The 20,623-nt window shown below is 41.9% G+C and overlaps 1 protein-coding gene across 1 annotated transcript; it reads right to left on the minus strand.

Annotated features, from left to right (window-relative positions):
• Positions 1 to 749: 749 nt before the first annotated feature.
• On the minus strand, positions 750 to 20,623 carry map3k3 (mitogen-activated protein kinase kinase kinase 3). Its single transcript, XM_069525055.1, has 17 exons — positions 19,265 to 20,623; positions 15,505 to 15,576; positions 14,849 to 14,970; positions 12,855 to 12,895; positions 12,294 to 12,393; positions 11,738 to 11,851; positions 11,357 to 11,477; positions 10,062 to 10,195; positions 9,524 to 9,597; positions 9,269 to 9,336; positions 8,414 to 8,509; positions 8,119 to 8,280; positions 7,428 to 7,576; positions 5,601 to 5,732; positions 4,740 to 4,869; positions 4,422 to 4,599; positions 750 to 3,565 (listed from the first exon to the last, which is right to left on the minus strand). Exons 2-17 carry the CDS (start codon positions 15,506 to 15,508, stop codon positions 3,337 to 3,339), a joined length of 1,854 nt encoding a protein of 617 aa, XP_069381156.1. The 5' UTR covers positions 15,509 to 15,576; positions 19,265 to 20,623; the 3' UTR covers positions 750 to 3,336.

Raw genomic sequence — 20,623 nt, forward strand, 5'->3', positions numbered from 1 at the left:
CATTTCAAGAAAGAGGCCCTTTGTCTCACACAATCTGTTTTCTCATCTTGCGGCCAGACACGGTCGCAGAAACTGCTCTGCCTCCTGTTTTTCATCACGACACGAGCGGAAGAGCAGAAGGAGAGGAAGAAACAAAATGAGGGAGAAAGAGGACAGAGGAGAAATGAGTGCATTAATCAAGTGGCTTCCCACTGCCAACAATGAGCTCAGTCTCCTGCGTGCTTTCATTTACTGGACTCACTGAGTCTGGACAAGGCACAACTGTCCACCAATGCATGTAGACAGACCAACTGACTAGAGTTACCGGTTGTACGCCTCCGCCGATCAGAGCAGTTTCAGTCGACAGACATTTTTTATCCACTCATATGAAACTACTTTGTTTTGAGTGTCAATGTGACAAATGGTCTAAATCATAAGAAATGTCCTAAATGCAGAGTTATCTTGTTTAAGAGGCCAAAGACATATTTTGTGAAGCCACAGTGACCTTTGACCACCAGACTTATATCACTTCTTCTTTGAGTCCAACTGAACGTTCACACTAACTTTGAAAGGATTCCCTCAAAGAGTTCTTGAGAAATCGCGTTCACAAGGCAGAATCTTTTTTTTTTTTTTACGCAATCACCCTTGAGTTCAACTGAACCAAAGTTGGAGAAATTCCCTCCGTTCTCCACATGAATGGAACAGACATACAAAAACATAATGTCTCCGATCACTGGCCTTCGTAAGCACGGACGCATAAAAACAACAAACAGGATTTTAAAAAAATCTTTATTTGTTTTGTAGGCCATGACAAATACATATGCATATGTATATTTATACATATATGTCAATAAACATACTATTCTTTTCTTGCTTTAAAATAAATTTGATACATTAGACTTTGCACTGCAAGTCCTGTCATGATACATAATCATACATTTACATAGATATATATAGAGAACTAGTTTGTATTCATTTGATTATCCCAGGGTCCTTTGTCTTCTTCAGCACTGAACATACTGGAGCTGTCATTATCCTGTACTATACTTGTCTGAACCCTGGGATAAACAAAGTCGTCATCTGGTTTGAACAGCGAACTCTGACATCCGGCACTGGCTCTGATCCTGCTCGTCTTTGTCTCTCACACACCCCTCGATTACATTTTAATAACACAGAGATCACGGGAAAACATTTTCCCAGAAGCCTCTTTGTTAATTAAGCCTTTTTAAAGGTTTTATTCATGAGACCTTGTAGATGTTAGAAGGTACAACAGCTAAATGATGCATAGTTTCCATAACCTGTTTGGTAATCATGTCATTTTAATGAATATCTGTGGATGTGTGGAAAGTATTTTTTTTTTTTAGCTGGAACAAGAAGTGTGCAGCCAGAGTTCGTTTTCCCCCCATTTTTCATTTCTAAACCCCATTTCTGTAATGTCTGCAAAACCAGCTGCTTCCTACAATTTAACAAACTATGTCTTGAAAGTATCATTGGCTCTGACACAGTCTAATTATAAAAAATATATTCATACATACATATTTGCTTATAAAATCTAATTGGAATGGACATGGGGATATAAATAAAAGTGAAACAATTTTCACATTTTAAGTCAAATTTGTGAACAAAAAAAACCCCCAAAACATTCATTTGACATAAAAGTGCATCTGATTTTAAATTGATCATCAAGCTAAGGCTTGTCTGTCAGGGAAGTTTGGGCCAGACACACATGCACAGTATGATCTTCAGTCCCACATTAAGGCCTTTACTTTGGATTTTCTCTGAACATGAAAGCACCGCCTGACTGATACCAAGTTCAGACCATGACCCTGTTTCTGTCCCTTTTTGGCACATTGTAGGCTCAGACCAACTGTGATGCTGAAGAGCTGCGAGAGGAAGAAGGCATCTGGAAGGAGAAGTCACACTGAGGCAAGAGGTAGAACCAGAGAAGAGTCACTTTAAAAAGAAAAATCCATCCTCAGCTCCTCCATCCAACTTCTTAGTCTGTACTGAAGAGCACTGATTCTGAAGTGCACCTGCGTGGTGGAGGTAATTACCATTTCCATGATATATTTTGGAGGGATGGGGAATGACCCAGGGGAGAACACATACAAATTTGAAGTGGATTCAGAATGTAACGTCCTCAAGTCCTCCTGCAGCACCCACAGGTTCGGTTCTAACCCGGCCCTTTGCTGTGTGTCGTCCCTGCTCTCCCTCCCAATTTCACATCTCGATTCTGTCGCATCAATAAAGGCCACAGTGCTCTCGAAGGTCCACTGCTCTGCAGATATTCTCACAACCATCAAACATTCTTCTACACACATGGATAAAAAATTGTTGTACAAAGAAAACAGGTGTCATTTTTGGCAATGGGGAAAGGTCATCGTGTGTTTGACAGATTTATTTTCATCCAGATGGTTAAAATAATGTTTGAGGATTTTTAAAATACCGTCAGAGCATTATTTAAGTGTTGTTAATCAACCTGAGTTTTTCAAAGATGACTGCATGATTACTTTTAGAGAAACAAATAGTCACAGACATCAAAAATGTGTGATTCTAATGATAATAGTTTAGACAAGAGGCAGACTGGAGCGAGTAGCTGCAGTGCATCATGGTCTTAATTGTGTAATTATCTTTCGTCATGAATGAAACCAAAACATGACACAGCTTATTCACTACAGAGGTTTTCGATAGCTGAACAACAAACTCCAGTTAAACACAAAACTCCATGTGATATTACTTCATCTGCTTTTTTTAAACCACCAATTTGGAACCAGAAATGGAAACGGAGTTCTAATTCTGAGGGTGGAATTTTCTTTGTTCCAGAGCGGGAACAGAAACAGGAAGTAGCTACAATTTCCCAAAGATAGGGGAAAAAAAGAGAACAAACCTGTCCAATTAACACTGTAGTGCACTGGGGGGCGATCAACATCTATTGGGGACACTTGAGCTCGAGGCCTGCTGTAGCTTTAAAACAGTTAAACACTTGAGGCTTCCTGGTATTTCTCATAACTGCCCAACAAGTGAATGTAAACACAGGGGAGGACACTTGTGACTCAGTGATGCTGCATTTTGAGTGTGTGCATCTGAGTGATACTTTATCTGTGTTTTGTTTCCCCCTGGTGGTGATCTTTTACATTGGTTTTAAAGGCAGCGTATCGGCTGCAGCTGACAAACTTTGGATCTGTGGGAGCAAACACTGATTCGTCTTTGAAGCCCCTGCATTGTGGCAGAGTCTCAGTGGGTTTCACACTGTTCCAGGTCTGGACTCATGTCATGGTTTGATTTCGAGGAAGCTGCAGATTCTGCTGAGGCTTCTGTGCCACTCCAAGGTAAGAAAGTTCTGAAACCAGGCAGGTTTCAGCACAGAATCTGAGAGAATGGATGTCTGAGCAGCTCCTCAGCACTCGGCCTGTGTTTGGCCTCCACGAAGATGCAACGGATAAAGTCCCGTGCCTGGTCGGAAGTGTTTGAGGGTAGCAGTGGGTTGGTGGGCTGGGTAGCGATCTTGAATATGGCTGCCATGGCTTCATATTCAGCCCATGGAGGCTTTTCTGTCAGCATCTCCACCACTGTACAACCAAGGCTCCTGCAGAAGATGTGCATGATTAGTTTTCATAACAAGCTGAAACAAACACCAGACTACGTCTCAGCTGCTTTGAGGAATGTTTGGAATGGAAACTTTCACACATGCTGTCTGCAGAGGGCCTCTTCCACCTGTTGGCCCTCCAGGGAGCTTTACTCCCCCTCCAGGCTCAGAACATGGAACATACCAACCTCTGTTATGACCTGTTTGACTGGCTGTCAGCCAATCACATTACTCGTAATTGGCAATGTCAAACCCTTATATAAAACTTCAACCTAAAAGATAAATATCTTTTACATGAAATGCAAAACTTTTATTCATTTTTTTCATATCGGCAAACTATTGATATGTCTGTGAAATACTAATGTCGTCAGAAGGTTATCAGACAACTAATCAGTGGTTTCTTTTGTAACTGTCCTTGTAAAACATAAAACATGCCCCAAAGCTTCTATTTACCATGTATTCTTTCAGTCAAGAAAAATATGTTAGTACATTCTACAATAAATAATAATGAAATATTTTGATTCTATAGCACCCAGCTCATGGTGAAGACAGCGGTAAGTAAAACAGAACAACAGATGCTTAAAAACAGAAAATATTAAGACAAAATAATCTTAAAAAGGTGGTAAAATTATAAAATAAGACAAAGTTGAGATTAATCAAAAGTAAGACCATAAAAAACATTAGGAGTGTCTCATCATCTTATTATCTGCAAAAATAAAGGCAAAAAAACTTAACACACGTAACACATGCTTGAAAAATGTAATTTAAAGGAGGGTCAAACAGGTCATTTATCAAGTTGTGTGATGACCTGGGATCAGGCTTTGAATGACACTGTTGTGTATTTCCTGGGCCTTACCAGACGTCGGCCTTCCTGCCGTAGCCTTCTCCACTGATCACCTCCGGACTCATCCAGTAGGGGGTGCCGGTCACTGAGCGGATGCCGGTGCCAGAGATGCAGATGGTCTGAAGCCTCTTGCTGGCGCCAAAATCTCCAAGCTTCACATTGCCCGCTGAATCCCGCAGGATGTTGGCACCTGAGAGCCACAGTTGACATGGAACACATAAAATATTTGAACTCATCTTCAATCATCTTCCTCACGTGGTAGAACCCAAAAATCTCTGTCTATACATGCATCTCCTGTGTGAACAGGTTTGTCTATTTAAACAGCTCTACCTTTGATGTCCCTGTGTACGATCATGTTGCTGTGCAGATAGGACATCCCCTCCAGGATCTGTCTCGTGTATTTACGGGTCACATTTTCCGTCAGGGCCCCGTATGCCTTCAGCTGGTCTTTGACTGAACCCTGACAATAAAAAAAGGCATCCTTTACATTCAACTGCTTTAAGATGTCAGTGCAACAACTAACAGACTGTGAATACACATTAGTGATACGTCCACCAACAAGCTTCATCACTTGAGATTTGAACCAAAGATGCATGAGTGAAAGAACCTAAATGAACTCTTCACTAGATGTCTCTCAACATACTACCCCCACCAAGGAGGTTATATAAGGAATTTCCGCAAAACATGGTGGAAGGATGTGGTATAACATTTTGGTGCTGATCTGGATTTTGTTTTCTGTCTTTTCTGAATAATACATAAAGGTAAAGGGGCTGATATTTACAATTTGGTGCAGATTCAAATAAAAATTCTGAACCAGTGAATTTAAATGTGATTTCATAAGAAGACTGTTGGGCCTCGGCAGAGGTATGTACTCTAGTACTTGTTTTATGATTAGAAGCAGGATTATGCAAAATAATAGAACTGTATATGTATCTATAGAACTGATTTCCATGAAAATTAGCAGACTACTGGAAAACAACCAAATGATGAGTCTTTTTTTCTATAGTTTTTTGGATAAGTAATATGGCTACACACTGGTGACAGGGTTTTATTTGTCATTCATTATTATTTGTGGTGGGGTTCTGTTTTTATTTTCTCCTCCAGGGGGATTTCTTACCTGACCTCACCCATGAACCAACCATTGCTCTGAACCCTGGTTGAACCTGTGACATGGAAGTTGCTTGGACTCACCCCCGGCATGTACTCCATGAAAATAGTGAGGGTCTTCTCATTGTGATCCCTCAGACATCCGTAGTACTGAACAATGCGCTCGTGATGCAGGTTTTTCAGCAGCTGGATCTCACACTCCAGAGCACTGACCTCCTGCAGAGAGAAATTGAGATGTAGAGAGATACAGTATCACAACTCGGATCTCAGAGATTAAACATGAAGGCTGTCATGTCTCGACAGCAGCTTTATTCATTTCCTGTTTTTGTTTGCATTTTTCAGGCATGACAATTCCCTGTCGTCTCTCTCAAACTGATGACAAACATAACTTCAACAAAGGGATGAAAAAGAGTCATTTATGGCTGCATGTGGACTCTGCGAAAAAGTGACACCTACAGCAGAGAGTAAATAAAACTCAGCAGCACAATTCCCCGAAACAAGTGTGTGTTTATACTTCAGGGAAAGAAGCCACAACATAGAGAGAGAGAGAGAGAGAGAGAGAGAGAGAGAGAGAGAGAGAGAGAGAGAGAGAGAGAGAGAGAGAGAGAGACGCAAACTCAGTCATCTCCAACTCCCAAAACAGAAGCTGCTTTGACAGAAACAACAACTAATTCACATCTGCTATAAACTGGGGGAGCGAGTGAGTGTGTGTGTAAGTGGGTGGCAGGGTGATGGAAGGCCAAGGCGACGCTGACCTGTCGCCCTCCTCAACCACCACCACAACACACATATACAGGAAGTGACAGTACATGTTTTCTCTGCAGCAGACAGGAAGAGACATTAAAATGGAGGCAGAGGGAGGACAGATAACCTCTTCAATACATTCCTCTTCATGGGTTATTGACTTTTTATTTTCCTGTGCTTTGACTATCACCTCCTCCAAGGAGGTTGTGTTTTCACCCCTGTCTCTGTGACTGTCAGTAGGATTGCACAAAAACTATTGAACTTCCACTTTCTGTGTTTGAATTAACATTGCATTTTTTGCCCCCTATTTCCCAGAGAATAAGACCTGGATCTTGATGTGAAAAATCAGGCATAGATAGGGGACTGATATTGATGATATATGTGTGCAATTTGGTGCAGATCCAAATAAAAGTCAGGATCTAGCGGATTTAAATGTGGTTTCATAAAGGGGTAGGTTTTTTTAGCCGCTGTTCACATGTTATAATGTGGATTCAGGAGGGAATCAACAGCTTGTATGCATCTTTAAAAGAACATGACAGATTTGGTGCAGAATTTGTGGAGAGTTGGACCTTGGCATAAGTCAACTGATTCATTCTAGTTTCTGAGGAAAACTAAGTAATGCTAACTACGTACATTCCAACACTTTAACATTCACAACCCATGAGATCATTCTTATTGTGCAAATGTGTGATTTGATTAATAACCAACCTAAGGTTTAATATTTGACTGTAATGGTTCGAGAGATGAGTTACTGTTAACTGTGAAAATATTGATGGAATGCCATTTCCTGACGATAAGCTGTGAACTTTGTGAAAGAAAAAAATATCTAAATGCAAAACAAACAATAGTTTTGTTTGAGCGGTAATGTCCAAAGCAAAAGTAGAATTGGGTTGAGATTTTCAGGAGGACAAAAGTGAAGCTGCACATGCTGTTTCTGTAATAACAAGGATCATTTTGAGGCATCCATCTATTATCTTTTGAACACTCAACATGTGTATTAGTTAGGGCCTAATGAAGTGCAATGTAGAATTTGGTATGATTTGATATGTTTAACATTATAAACTTTAAATAAACAAGAGTTTCATGAAGAAAACTGCTACCGGCATCACCAAGGCCAAAGAAACCTGCCTGTTTAGAATGGATACTCCATGTAAGCAAGCATCTTACCTTGCTTGTCTCAGGGCTGTCAGGATCAAACTGGACCTGCTTGGCAGCCAGCTCTCTCCCAGTATCCACATCGTAACACAGGTAAACCCGTCCAAACGCCCCCTGGCCCAGGAGCTTCCCCCGTCGCCATGTTACTGGAGCGCTGGGTGCTGCGAAAAAAAACACAAGCTGTTCACTTATGTTTTACAAATAAAAAGAGAAGTAATAATAAAAAAGACAAATCATTACAAAGCATTATCTTCACTTTTACCCATGGACACACTTTACTCACATGCTAATAGTTTTTTTTACCAGACTTTGTGGTTAGGCTTAAAATATCCCATATTTGTCTCTCTATGAGATGTAAGAAGTTCATCTTATTCTTACCTTATTACAATAAGCCCAAACAAATATACTTTCCAAAGTATTCTTTAAACCTGATGTGCATTTTTAATTACGAATTGTACAGCTAGAGGAATCCATTTAAATTCCTCCTTTCCTGCATCTTTCCTCCCATTTTCACACTGAAAACACTTTTTCATCTTGCTAAAAGTTAAATTGGTTGTAATTGAATATAAGATTATCAGTGGCTTAAATTAGAAAATATTAGCATTGGTATTTACTCTTGAACACTAATTTCTAAAGAGTTCTTGTCATCCCTAGAAAGTAAAGTGTATTTTCTGAGAAACAACTACTGCAGATCAACACTCACACTTATGGGCAACAGAACGATCCTGGGGACGGATCCTGCCCTGGGCATCGACGAGCTGCCAGCTGCCCAGACTCTCCTCGCTGCCGTTGAGAGACCGACGTGAAGGCACAAGAGTGAACAGGTTCCCCTGGGGGCGGCGAATCCGTGGAAATGTCCTCCGACCTGCGGGAGAGCAAAAAAGAGGCTGGCTCAGAGGAATGTCCCATGATGAACGGGAGAGATTAATCGAGGAAATACCACAGAGAGAGGGAACACATGAGACAAGGTACATAGTGGATATATGGAGACATCTTACCTTCGCTGTGGTCCTTATGATGCAGGGAGACGTGGTACCTACGAGGATAGGTGCCACCCTTTCCAGCTACCCTGTCATACACATGATTCTCCCTGTCTGAAGGCAAACATCCACAAGTCAAAGGTCAGCAGGATTACTCTGTAATTCAACCAGTTTAGCTCAGTTGCACGGTGAGTCACACAGCATTCATGTGAGCTACTTTATGACTTTCCCTTACGGCTTATAATTAAATTGAAAATACTGTTCACATGAGCTTTCAGCTGCTTAAACACTGCTTGTGTAAACTCCGAGGTCACTACAGGCAAACACTGAAGATCATGAGCAGGATTCTTTATCAAATCAGTTATGTTGTATTCTCAGATGTTTAAAAGCAGAGGCTAGACTATTATTCATGCTTGTGTCTCTCTTCTAGAGACTTAGAGTCTCGCCTATTTTTCTCTGTGTACCCATACGGTTCACAGCAAAATAACTTGTGATGTGAAAATGATCTTTCACAACAGTATCAATGTCTTTATCTCGAGTATGAGTAAATCTTTGCAACACATGAATGTGCCTGTTGATTTTAAAATGATCACCAATATAACCTGTGCGCTGCAGCAGCACACTTGTCATCTGTTTATTCAAATTGTATTTGTTTTGAATGTTTCACCAAAGTTGAGACTGCACTTCCTTGGTACTTTAACATTACACATCCCAAGTGTGAAGCCGAAAACATTAATGATTCTCAAAGCATGTGTTCCACTAACAGACAGACGTAGATTCCTGGAATTATCAGATAGATATAACTGCTTCATTACTGGCTTTAAGTTAAAGGATGGTGCTATTGGAAGAATCTTTGACTGTAGCTGCTCTCACCTGAGCACTCCTGACGATTATCAGGGTAACTTTTAGCTCTGTGCATGCGAGATTTCCTCAATGACGGGCTGCCAGGGAAAAAGAGTAAGAAAGAAGTATGAAAGATGTTGAGTGGTTTTCCAAAGTAAAATAGCCATTTCCACAGATCGTATTTGGGTATTGACATAGAGGAAGTAACACAAATAAATAAAACATGAAATGAGCAGTGAGTTCTTGTGCAAGTATTAATGTTGGCGGGCAGCGTTTGATCCTCACCTGTCTGAGTTGCTGTCCAGAGACTGACAGCTTCCAGAGACAGAGTTTTCTGCACTGCTCCAGGGATCCAGCACCTGAACAGGGCACAATGGAAAATGACAGCTGTGTATGTGTGTGTGTGTCTATGTGTGTGTGTGTGTGTGTGTGTGTGTGTGTGTGTGTGTGTGTGTGTGCATGTTTTGGGAGGAAGAGTCTGTCCTAAAATGGATATTTGGAAACTTTGGGAGCATGAACCGAATATTTAATTAATTCTAAAATAGCTTTGATGGCAGCAAAGGTACAAATGAATAAGTCTGGAGCCTCAGTCGATGCCTAGTTTTACAGTTGTACAACTCTTATCATTCCTGCATATAAATGTAGCCACAATCAGCCAAACAACTTCCAGTGCCTGTAAAGCTTTTGATGAGCAAAACAACTTCACAGTCCAGAAAAGGTCCTGATTCAAGCTGTTGAGGCCGAGTTGTTTATGTGAACAAATTTTAATAGTCTCGACATCGTAAGGCGGACTTTCCCCATTTATTGTGAAGCTATGACTCACACACTGATCGCTGGTCTCTGGGATGAACTCCCCCTCACTGTTTATGCTGGTGTATGAACCTTGGCGGGCAATCCTCTGCTGGCGCTCGGGCACATAGCCAGGAGGCGGCGAGCTACGCCCCGTGTTCTGAGAACCTGGGATCAGACAGCAGTGATGAGCATAAAAGAGAAGAAATCAGATGTAGGAAAAATAAAATTCAAACAATATTTGTATTTTACAGACAAAAGGACTGAGAAGTGAATGGAAATTGCAGCAACAATGTGCTTTAAAACATCTGTTGATTATATGATTATCTGAGAGGGAAAAGGTTTTGCATCATTATTGAAACTAATGGGCCCATGTTGAGATTTATGCTCTATTTTACAGGAAGAACAAGCTGCACAAAGCAACCACACAGATAACTCAATTCAAACACAGATCCATGAAATAAGTCTTTTAAAGTGTGTCAAAGAAGAAATAAACATAAAGTCCTGACTGGAGTAACGGCTGAGATCTTTATAGTTATAATATTTACGGCCTGATGCTGTCATGAAGTTCTGAACTCAAACTCCCCTGTAGCCACTTTGACCCCCCCCCCCAGTACTCTAGGGAAAAAAAATAAAGATCCTAGTGGTGGACCAGGCCACTGGTCCACCACACTAATAGAGCTCTGTAATCTGATTGGCTGCTGTCCAGCAGGCATCGTCTAGTGATGGTGAACAGGAAAAGGAAGAGGACCCATTGCTAGAAGGGGAAGCCAAAGAAAGAACAGCCAGAGAGAGAGAGACTAAGAGAGAGAGAGAGAGAGAAAGAGAGAGAGAGAGAGAGAGAAGGAAACTGAGGTAGTAAAAAAGAAGCGGCAAAGGCCCGCTCAGATGACAGCTGCCTATAAATTAATATTTACTATATTTATGTTAAGGCTTCTAAGGCGCCATTGCCTCCAGGATCCCAACTTTTTTCATGTCATTAGTGTAGGAGTTTAGATCAGAGCTGCAGGACAATGCTGCCAAAATCTTGTGATTTGCAAGATCACAAATGTGCGGGTAAATGTCTGAAAAGATAGGTGGGAACCCTATGGTGTAAACTCAACTCTGAAAGAAAAGACTGCAATAGGAGTGCAGGTGTCCATCCACAAAGTTTCAATGGTTCTGAACTTTATTCAGATCATCATTTATACGTACAAACCTGGAGTAAAAATTGATGCAGTGGAATAGGGAGAAAAACTGCAAGTTTCAGTTTCGGGTATTCATTCAATAGTTTGGGAAAGACCAACCATTGAAAAGTGAGGACATTTAGTCACAGTTTAAGATATGTACCGGTTGATAGGTGGCGTCCTCTGGGCTCGGCAGATTGGTACACCGCGCTAACATCTCCAGTGGATTGAGATGACTTGATCCTCACCTGTTTACATGCCACATGGTGGGAGGGGGAGGAGACCTAGAGTTCAGAGATGGGGGGAAGGGACAAAAAGTTTAAACATGAACAAACACATGATGAAACTATGGCTTCATGTCAGCGAGTGTAACTTATATGAAAGAGGAACCTGGATTTTTCACTTCAGTGCAATGAAGTGCAATGAAGAAATGGCAGTGGTGTAACTGTACACTGTGAATCCAAGCCCAGTTTGTGTGTGTGTGTCTGTGTGTGTGTGTGTGTGTGTGTGTGTGTGTTTGTGTGTGTGTGTGTGTGTGTCTCACATTGCCATGCTCCTGAGTGAGCAGCAGGATCTTTATGCTCTTCATGTTGGAGCTTCGGTCCAGCAGGTCGATTGCCTTGTCCAGGTCGTCCTGGTCTCGCAGAGGGATGGACAACTGCCACGATACAAGTCCAACACATCAACACTCGCACAAAACATGTGGTTTATGGACAATATTTTATTGCATTTATCTAAGTTAATTTTAATTTTAAAAATTCTGTCCATTGTTATTATGTGCTTTTATCCCATTTTGGTGACTATTTCTTGTACTTTTTCATTGTTTTAGTTGTTGTAATATGTTTTCAAATCTATTTTGATTGAAAAATACCAAACATTTACTGATTCCAGCTTCGCAGATGAGGATTTCTAACTTTTCTTTGTCTTATGTGACAGTAAGATGTTACCTTTGACTTAAGGAAACTGCCACGGAATATCTACCTATCACAATATTTTATTAGACATCTAATAGGATAACATATTAATTGAGAAAAGAATATCAAAATATATGAAAACGATGGTCTATATAAGATTTGTTTGCCACTGAGTCTCCACTTTACCTCATTGTTCATATAATGCAGGTCTAACTGTTGCCCAAACACAGTCTTAACCTTCTGCTGGACTTCCTCAAACTGCACAGGCCGTCCAAACATCAAGATCCTACACGTAAAAAGAAATGAAGAAATCACACAGACAGACACATTATGAGAGCTTTGCAGCAACTGCTCAGGAAACTGCTTTTGAGTTACATGCACACATGCAAGCAAAGTACACACGGGCTGCTGTTTTCAGAGAGAGCAGATTCCTCTCAGTACACCTTGCATATTTGTAGTTTGTACTGGCAGCCGCAGAGTAACCACAGTCCTTTCCTCTGTGTTCTCCAGCTCACATACCAGTCTGAATTAAAGGCTGGAGTCTGTGTTTGATTCTTAGATGTGCTCGTTTCTCATAAACTGGAACATGTGACAAGAACAGCATGTGCGTGAGTATGTTTATGTCTGTCTCTCTGTGTGTGTTTCTGCTCTCTCTCACTCACTTATGGATATACCGTACACATGCATGTATGTAGAATACCTACACAGACGTAACCTGCATGTAAAGAAAGCCTGAGACAAACTCACCGTCTCTCTCCTGAGAACTCAAACTTTATCCTGACATCGTCCTGGGGGAAAACAGAAGCAGAAAGGTCAAGACGTGAACACAGGAGGTCATCAGAAGTAGACAGATAAGATAGACTGTGCTGATATTTGAACTCCAGTAACTTCACCGCAAACCCATCCATTATCCACACCGCTTATCCTAACGCTGGGAGCTGGAGCCAATCCCAGCTGACATTGAGCGTGAGGCGTAAAGCCTGGACATCGCAGAGCCAACATACAGAGACAAGTGTCCGACAGTTTCACACTTGGTCACCTGGTCAAACATACTCAAATGCATCAGAGGCAAACCTTGGCCTCCCGGTTCATTTAAAGAGGCGAATAAAACATTCACTTCCGGTGGTGAACCAAATCATAGCTTGGCTTTGCGTGGAGCTCAACCATTGACTTTAACTCACAATATTCTCTTCAAATATGCGTGAGCAGGCCTATGTCTTTGTTTGGACTGCGGAGGAAGCTGCAGTACCCGGGGAAAAGATGCAAAATCCACACAGAAAGACCAAGATTTGAATAAACCTTCTTAGGTGATTCTTCCAAAAGAATACATCTCAATTAGTTTGGGGAGCTGAATTACTTAAGACTGCCTTCCACATGTCATGTCTTCTCCTGTAGGTCTTACTCAATAATTGCGTCCCTTTATGCTCCTTTCGTTGCTTCATCATTACCGAAAACCCACTTCCACTCGTAACGAGCACAAACAAGGTTTTAAAGCGAGTGAAACGGTGGAGTATGTTATTCTTGGGGAACAGTCTCTGGTTTTAAGAAAATACTACCAAGCACATGAATTTCTGTAATGGTTATTTTCTGTGGCTGCGACTCAATGATACTGGTGAAATGCAAGGGTGGGTGGGCTACTGGCCATACAAGCAAAATATATATTTTTAGAGAGAGTAGTTGAAAATAACTGGATTTAATCTGTTTCAGATGAAGGGGTCCCAGAGTTGTGGGTGGCTACTTCGGAAATTCATCTGTCATTATGCTAAATTAGCGAACTGTGTGGGCCAGAGGAAATTCTATAAGCAATGAGAATATTTCTGAACTGGTGATACCAAATTACACTTCCAAGTAGAGTTATCCATTATAAAAATTCATTAGTCGACACACCCACAGTCATAAGGAAACAAAAATACTTTGGCAGTTTTTCAGACCCTCCAGAAATTCACCATCACTCATATTAGACACAACCTAAACGCTGCAAATCTCACCTGGTTTGTTTTTCCCACATAATGGACACCTGAAGATTTAAAATGTAGACAGAAGACTTTCCTCTTCATCACTCTTCCATCTTTTTCTTAAAGGGGACATAATGCAGTTTTTCTTTCCTCTAGTGTGTTGAATATTTTTTTTGTGGATGTAAAAGTTCTGCTAAGTTAAAAAGCCCAAAGTCAGTGGAAAACAGAAAACACTGAAGCTCCTGAAACACCTCGACAGTCGTCCGGCCGATACTTCCTTCATTATGCACATGTGGAGCATTATGATGTCACATGCCAAGTAAACTAAGAGCAGAGGCTGACATTTTCTACACGCATGAGAAACAGTTGACCAATCAAACAGAGTGGGCAAGCTGCCCAATCAGAGCAGCCCAGGCTTTATCAGAAAAGAGGAGCTGCAGCAACAAAAACTGACAGACATTACAGCATGTCAACCTTTTCAAGTTATAACACAAATTAACATTATCAATCTGAATGTGATTTAGGACTTGGGGACTGTGATCTTATTCAGGCTTTTATTCTGACAGTGCGCGGACACACTGTGTTGCTGAGGGACAGTACAAACAACAACAACACACAGCTGTTCATGGAGAAATGTCTGTAGAGATTAATTTTATTGTAAAAGTTTAGGACCAAGAGGTTTGAGCCTTAATTGTAACTGAGTTTTATGACTTTAGTGAACCATTATTCTATTGTTCCCAGGTTCATATCATGGTTTATGAACACAACTTTAAACTGTAACAGTACCTGTCTGTTGGTCTGAGCCGGCAACTTGGGTTTGCTGTTGTCGTACGACAACACTGGCTGGCGCCTCGTCATCTGGAGGGCAACCAAGTCCTTCATTATAGAGTGGAGGGCCTGCCTCTCATCTGGAGAGGATAATACAATGGGAAAAATAAACAATTAGAGTACAGATTGGAAAAAGGATGATCTGAGTGTGTAATTATGACAGAAAGGGAGAGAGAGAAAGAGAGAGGTAGAAGCTCTTAGCTCTGCACTAAAGGTGAGTGGAGACAATTAGTCAGATATCTTTAACTAAAGCCATATTGAGACTATCCCATGACATGCTATTAGAGCCAGGGAAGGATTGCAGTGTTTTTGATGTGCCTGTTCCCACGTTTGATTTCAGGGCAACCTCTGCCTTGGCTGGACAAACTCAGGGAGAGAAAATATTCTCCTTGTGTAGTTTGGACAGACTTCATACAGCCACAGAGCAGTGGAGAGATCCAGACCCCATCTATACAACACTGAAAACCAATCCTGTATCTGCAACAGCAGCGCACACACAGGCTTTGGCCTCAGGCCTCAGGGATTGTGTTTGGTGTGAGTGTGTGTGTGTTTTTATCTCACACTGTGAGGAAACCATGCAGCAAATGTCTAACAGCAGAATTCAGATAACTTACTCATTGTGGCAAAGTTTGTGTATGATGGTCCCCGAACAGGCCCTCAGAAACTTGTCTCTGCTGTCCCACAGCCTGTAGAAATAAAAAAAACAGAAAGTGGTTATTAATAAACTTATAAGAACTGATCGTTCTTGTTAATATTTTATTGCTCAGAGACAAGAATGTGAGTATTGTGGCTCTCTGAGTCACATGGGAGATGACATAAGACCAAGATTGTCAGCCAGTCTCACGAAACTTGTCAGAATGCAAGTATCAATTAAACATCAACTTTGTGTAAACATCAATAAAATACTGAGGTTGGAAAAATATGAAAAATGTAATCATAGTATCCAGTAGAGCCCAATAATCAGACAATATGATTGTTTCACAGCATTTATGTTTGTGGATATGGTAACTTTTATTTTATGGCATAAACGAAGCAGAGATGTGCATTCTGTCAACATTCATTGTCTTAATTCAAGTTATATATACATATATATATACGGGTTCTATTTGTGTTTTCATTTTTGTCGTAAAGTGCTGTCCTGTGCCCTTACTTTAAAAGGTATCTCTGTAATTCATTTACATGTTAGAATGTTTTGTGATGCAAAACAGAGAGCCTAATTTCCATTTACAGCATTGGACTTTTTCACATTTGATCCAGGGCCAGAGTGAATGAGAATGTGCAGCACATGAGAGAATGTGCGCTGTGTGTTTTGCCCATGAGAAAGAATGACAATTGGAAACGGCTGAAACTCAAACTACACTGGCAGACTTCGGTCTGGCACAGCTCACATGGGAAGAATGAATTCTAACGCTGACTTTTCTGCTGTTTTAAATATCTACCAGCTTTAAAGTACTCTGACTGCACGAGCTGCAGAAACCAGACTCAAGTGTGTTATAACTCCATTGTTGATGCGAGCAGGGCAACATCACCTGCTCTGTTCAAGGCGTCAATGGCATTATAAACTGAGGCATTTCCTTCAATGGAGTGGGTTTCCCCCAAATTTAGACCAATAAATCATGAAAATCATAAATCAAGATGAAAACAGGACTTGTCTTCTTGTGACTTTGATGTCCTTAAACATGAACTGAGTTTTTACAAATAAACCAGATGATGATGGCTGAATATTGTTTTGTAAAGGACATTTGACTGACTTTCCTTTAAATGAAAAGGCTTAAAACAGTTGAATGCCTTCTCTACCAGAGATGCACTTATGCTTTTTCTTCCCTTCTCCAGTACCTCAACTCATGCTCATACTGATCCTGAATCTGTTGCCCCTTCTCTCAGGGATTGCTGTGGCCTTAAAAGCTGACTTGGCAGCTTGTTGTGCCAAAATTAATGCAACTGACGACGATAAAGAAACTGCATGCAATGATCTGTCGCATTTGGCCGACACTTGATCTGCTTAGTAAGATCAGTATCGGGACAGATATTATTGAGGTTCTTTATATACTCATGGAGGTGGCTGTGGCTCGGAAAATAGACAGAAGATCAGTGGTTTGATCCCCGGCAACTCCAGTCTGCATTCTGAAGTGCCCTCGGGGACGATCCTGAACCCCAAAACCCCCCTGACAGCTGTGTGGACCGTGTGTGAATGGTGTGTGATAGACAAAGCGCTGAGTATAAAAGCACTGAATCATTTTGTGTGTGAATGTGAATTGTGCAGTAAAAAACATTGCATTCTCAATAACACTGGAAAAGCTCTGTATAAATATCCATTCAATTTACAGTGGTTGATCCCGTAGCAAAACATTGTTGGGGCAAAGCATGTGCTTTAATCATGCTATTTTTATATTGATAAGTCAAAAAACATCATTTTCACACAAGATTCCTCTCCAGCAGAACTTCCTGGTCAATAATTTCTAAAAGGTCAACAAGAAAATTAGGAAAACACACATGCAGCAAGTGCTTCACCTCCTCCTTCCTAGAAAATATATTATAGCAAGTCAATCCAGCTACGGTAGCTCTGTGGTGAGGTGCTTGGTAAACATGGAAAACAAGTGACAAGTTTACTTTCCAATGTGAACATGACGAAGAGAACGGCACAGAGAAAGACCAGACATTGTCTGAGGATGGAGGCTGCAGAAGCCTGAGATCTGAGGACCGGTGAGACGATACAAGAAGAGAGCAGCTGGGGAAGCTGGAAACGACTTCTGAGCATGAAAGGGGCAGCATCAGCACCTGAGGCAACACACTGACTCTTTGGATTTCAAGGTAATAATCACCCACAGGAATGTTGGGCACGTCCGACTGTGGTCAGGAGACCGTTGCCATGTTGCTTTCAAGCTTCCGCCACTCTCATGTTCCCCTGCCAACGGAGTGGGCGCCAAACACTTTTGTCCTTCAACCCTGAGGACTTCACGGTTATGGCATTTTCATCCCCTGCTAAATAGTATGGAGTTTATGAGGTGTGCAGTTCCAACCACTAGTTGCATGGATGTATGCCCTTCAGGTAACGTAGAACCATAATCTCCACCGACAAAATGTTCTCTTGTACACTGAGTGCTGGACCCGCTATCAGATCAACAACCTCACTCGCTCAAATCATGTGCCTCAAGGGGTCGTCAAAAAACAACAATTAACCTTTCTGTCCGTTCCCCTAAAGAACCCTCTCATCTCTCCTGATTTTAATTACCTCCCAGGCGGAATGTGGGGAATTTGAAGGAGAAGCAGGCTGCACTGTACCAGTCCAGTCAGCTGTGCCCACTTTATTTTCCTTGTATCATATTTCCAGGACTTGCAGGATTTACATGGATTTTCCTCCCCCCTCTCCTCTCTGTCTGCTTTGAGAGGTGTTTAGTCTGAGGCTGTTTTTCCCAGCCACAGTTCTCGCTCTGTCTCTGGCCAGTGATGCATCTGAACTCAGAGCTTCACAGAACCCCCCCCCCCCCCTTCCGATGTCTCTCCTGTTTCAGGTGCACATGTGCTTTGGATTCAGGGAAACTCACCACGTTTGAATATTTTTGCCATCTGAAAAAGCCGCTCATATTTATGTAAAACCTCAGTGTGAGTTTTGGAAACGCTGGTTATTCTGCCGGTTCGGATAAAAATATATATAAGGTCAGAAGAGGTGAAACATATGAAGGAGGATGATAATGTTCTGAACACAAAGCTCAAATCAATGCAGTGACCTCCAATAAACCTCCATGGTGATTCTAATGTTTCAGAGAGGTGCTGCTTCATGTTCATTTTGTTTTTCTATCAATCTATTATTGTGACCAGCCCATTTATTTCAATGATGTTAAGCTTAATAACAGTAACGTCTCCGTATAATACATTACAGTACAACAACACCACACCACGACTAACCACATTGTAAAAATACAGTTTTCCACTAGTAACAATAAGTAATTAATAACAATTGTGTGTTATGATGGTTGTTAACAATAATATATATACATATATATATATGTATATTTGTGTGCCAATAGGACCTTTTTTCTTTTATCATGGTATTTAAAGTGGTATCATGTGTTTTTTTTTTATCCTTGTGTATTACTGAAGTCCAAAACTGTGGTATCATGACCCCACAGACAACTCATAATGATCATATCATTGAATAAACATCACCTTTAAACAACTGATGCAGGTATGCTTCCTTGCAGGATGCATTCTGCACACTTTGCTTTGTGTCCCTGTGTTGCGGTTTAAGATTTGGACCCCAGGATTTCATTAAAAGAAATCGTGGTCCCATTGTTTTTCCTACATGTCCTGAATGCTGCATGACATCATATACCTGTCAGCCCTGTCACGTGCACAGCAGCTGACAGTCCTCACCTGTTGCCCTGACGACCCGGCTCAGGGCGAGACGGGACTTGTCCCGAGTGGAGCGGAGCCGCAGTGGGTGCACGGGTAGTTCACGTCCATTCGGTGTCCTCGGGTCTTCTCACACCGGTGCGTGTGAGGACGCCATGGCAGGGGCTGACAACCCCCCCACCCCCCCCTCCCCTCCCCTCCAGGTAACAGGGGGGCTCGTCCTCTTCAAGTTGGAGCAGAGAGAAAAAAAAAACACGCTTCCCCGGGTTGTAAACACGAACTGGGTCACATGAGAGGTTTCACACAGAGGAAGAGAAACGCTACATCAGACTGATCCGGCTGCCGAGGTCCACCCCTCTGCTCCTCTGCAGCCTGTCCGACACATGTCCAGGCTTCATTCACACACAACTGTGTCCCACAGGTCCGAACACACGAACAGAACTAACGAAAAAGGTGCAACAACAACCGTGTGGCCTGTATGAAATCCATCTGTGAGGGAAAAGATACGACACTTTCCGTGATTTTGATTTTAATGGCCTCTCTTCCTGATAACCGTGCAGCTTTTTCCTCTCTGGGTTGACAGGTTTGAATCCAAATGATCACGAAGACTATCTGGGATATTATTATACCCTGTGAATATCTGAACTTTTATAATTAAACAGGATATAACCGCTTAAATAAGAAAAAAAAAACCACAGGCCTGTGTCCCAGGTGTGATAATATTATATCCTGTAAAGATCTCCACTTGTATGATTAAACAGGATATTACAGCTTAAATAAGAAAACATACAGGCCTGTGTTGGAGACACGATGGAGCCAGAACGGACTAAAACAACAGTAAAGAAGAAGAACTGAGGCCTCAGTGTATCTGGTACAAATACCAGAGATGTTTTCAGTCAAGTTGGACGAACTCCATCGATGTTCGGAGCAAATCTGTCTTTAAAAACGGTCTCTGGAGTGTGAACAGACTTTTTCCTGCTTCAACGACACCGTCCCAGAGTCGCGGGGGGGGGCGGGGGGGGGGGCTCCCGGTAATGTAACGGTGGTCTCCCGGTGGTCTAACGGTGGTCTGCCAACTTTCACCGACCAAAACAAAGCGAAGGAACGCTCCTGAGCTGCGCGCGTCAAACTTCCTGACAGACGAACGCTGTCACCGGAACCCGCTTCTCACGTTTCCAGCGCGGCGTGAAAACATCGCCCGCAGGTTGAGTCCATGTTCTCCAGGTGTTAGTCTGCTCCCTGCGCGTGCTTTATTAAGTCTCGTTTTTTCTAAACTAACCACATTAGAGCCGTGCAGCCGCGGGGACGCGCTGTTACTCGGTCGAAGTCTTTTCCACGGGAGCGCGCTGCATATTATTAGAGGGGCGGAGCGGCTGTGAC

Source organism: Paralichthys olivaceus, chromosome 5 (genome assembly GCF_024713975.1).
Source record: "Paralichthys olivaceus isolate ysfri-2021 chromosome 5, ASM2471397v2, whole genome shotgun sequence".
In the NCBI taxonomy this organism is placed as follows: Eukaryota; Metazoa; Chordata; class Actinopteri; order Pleuronectiformes; family Paralichthyidae; genus Paralichthys; species Paralichthys olivaceus.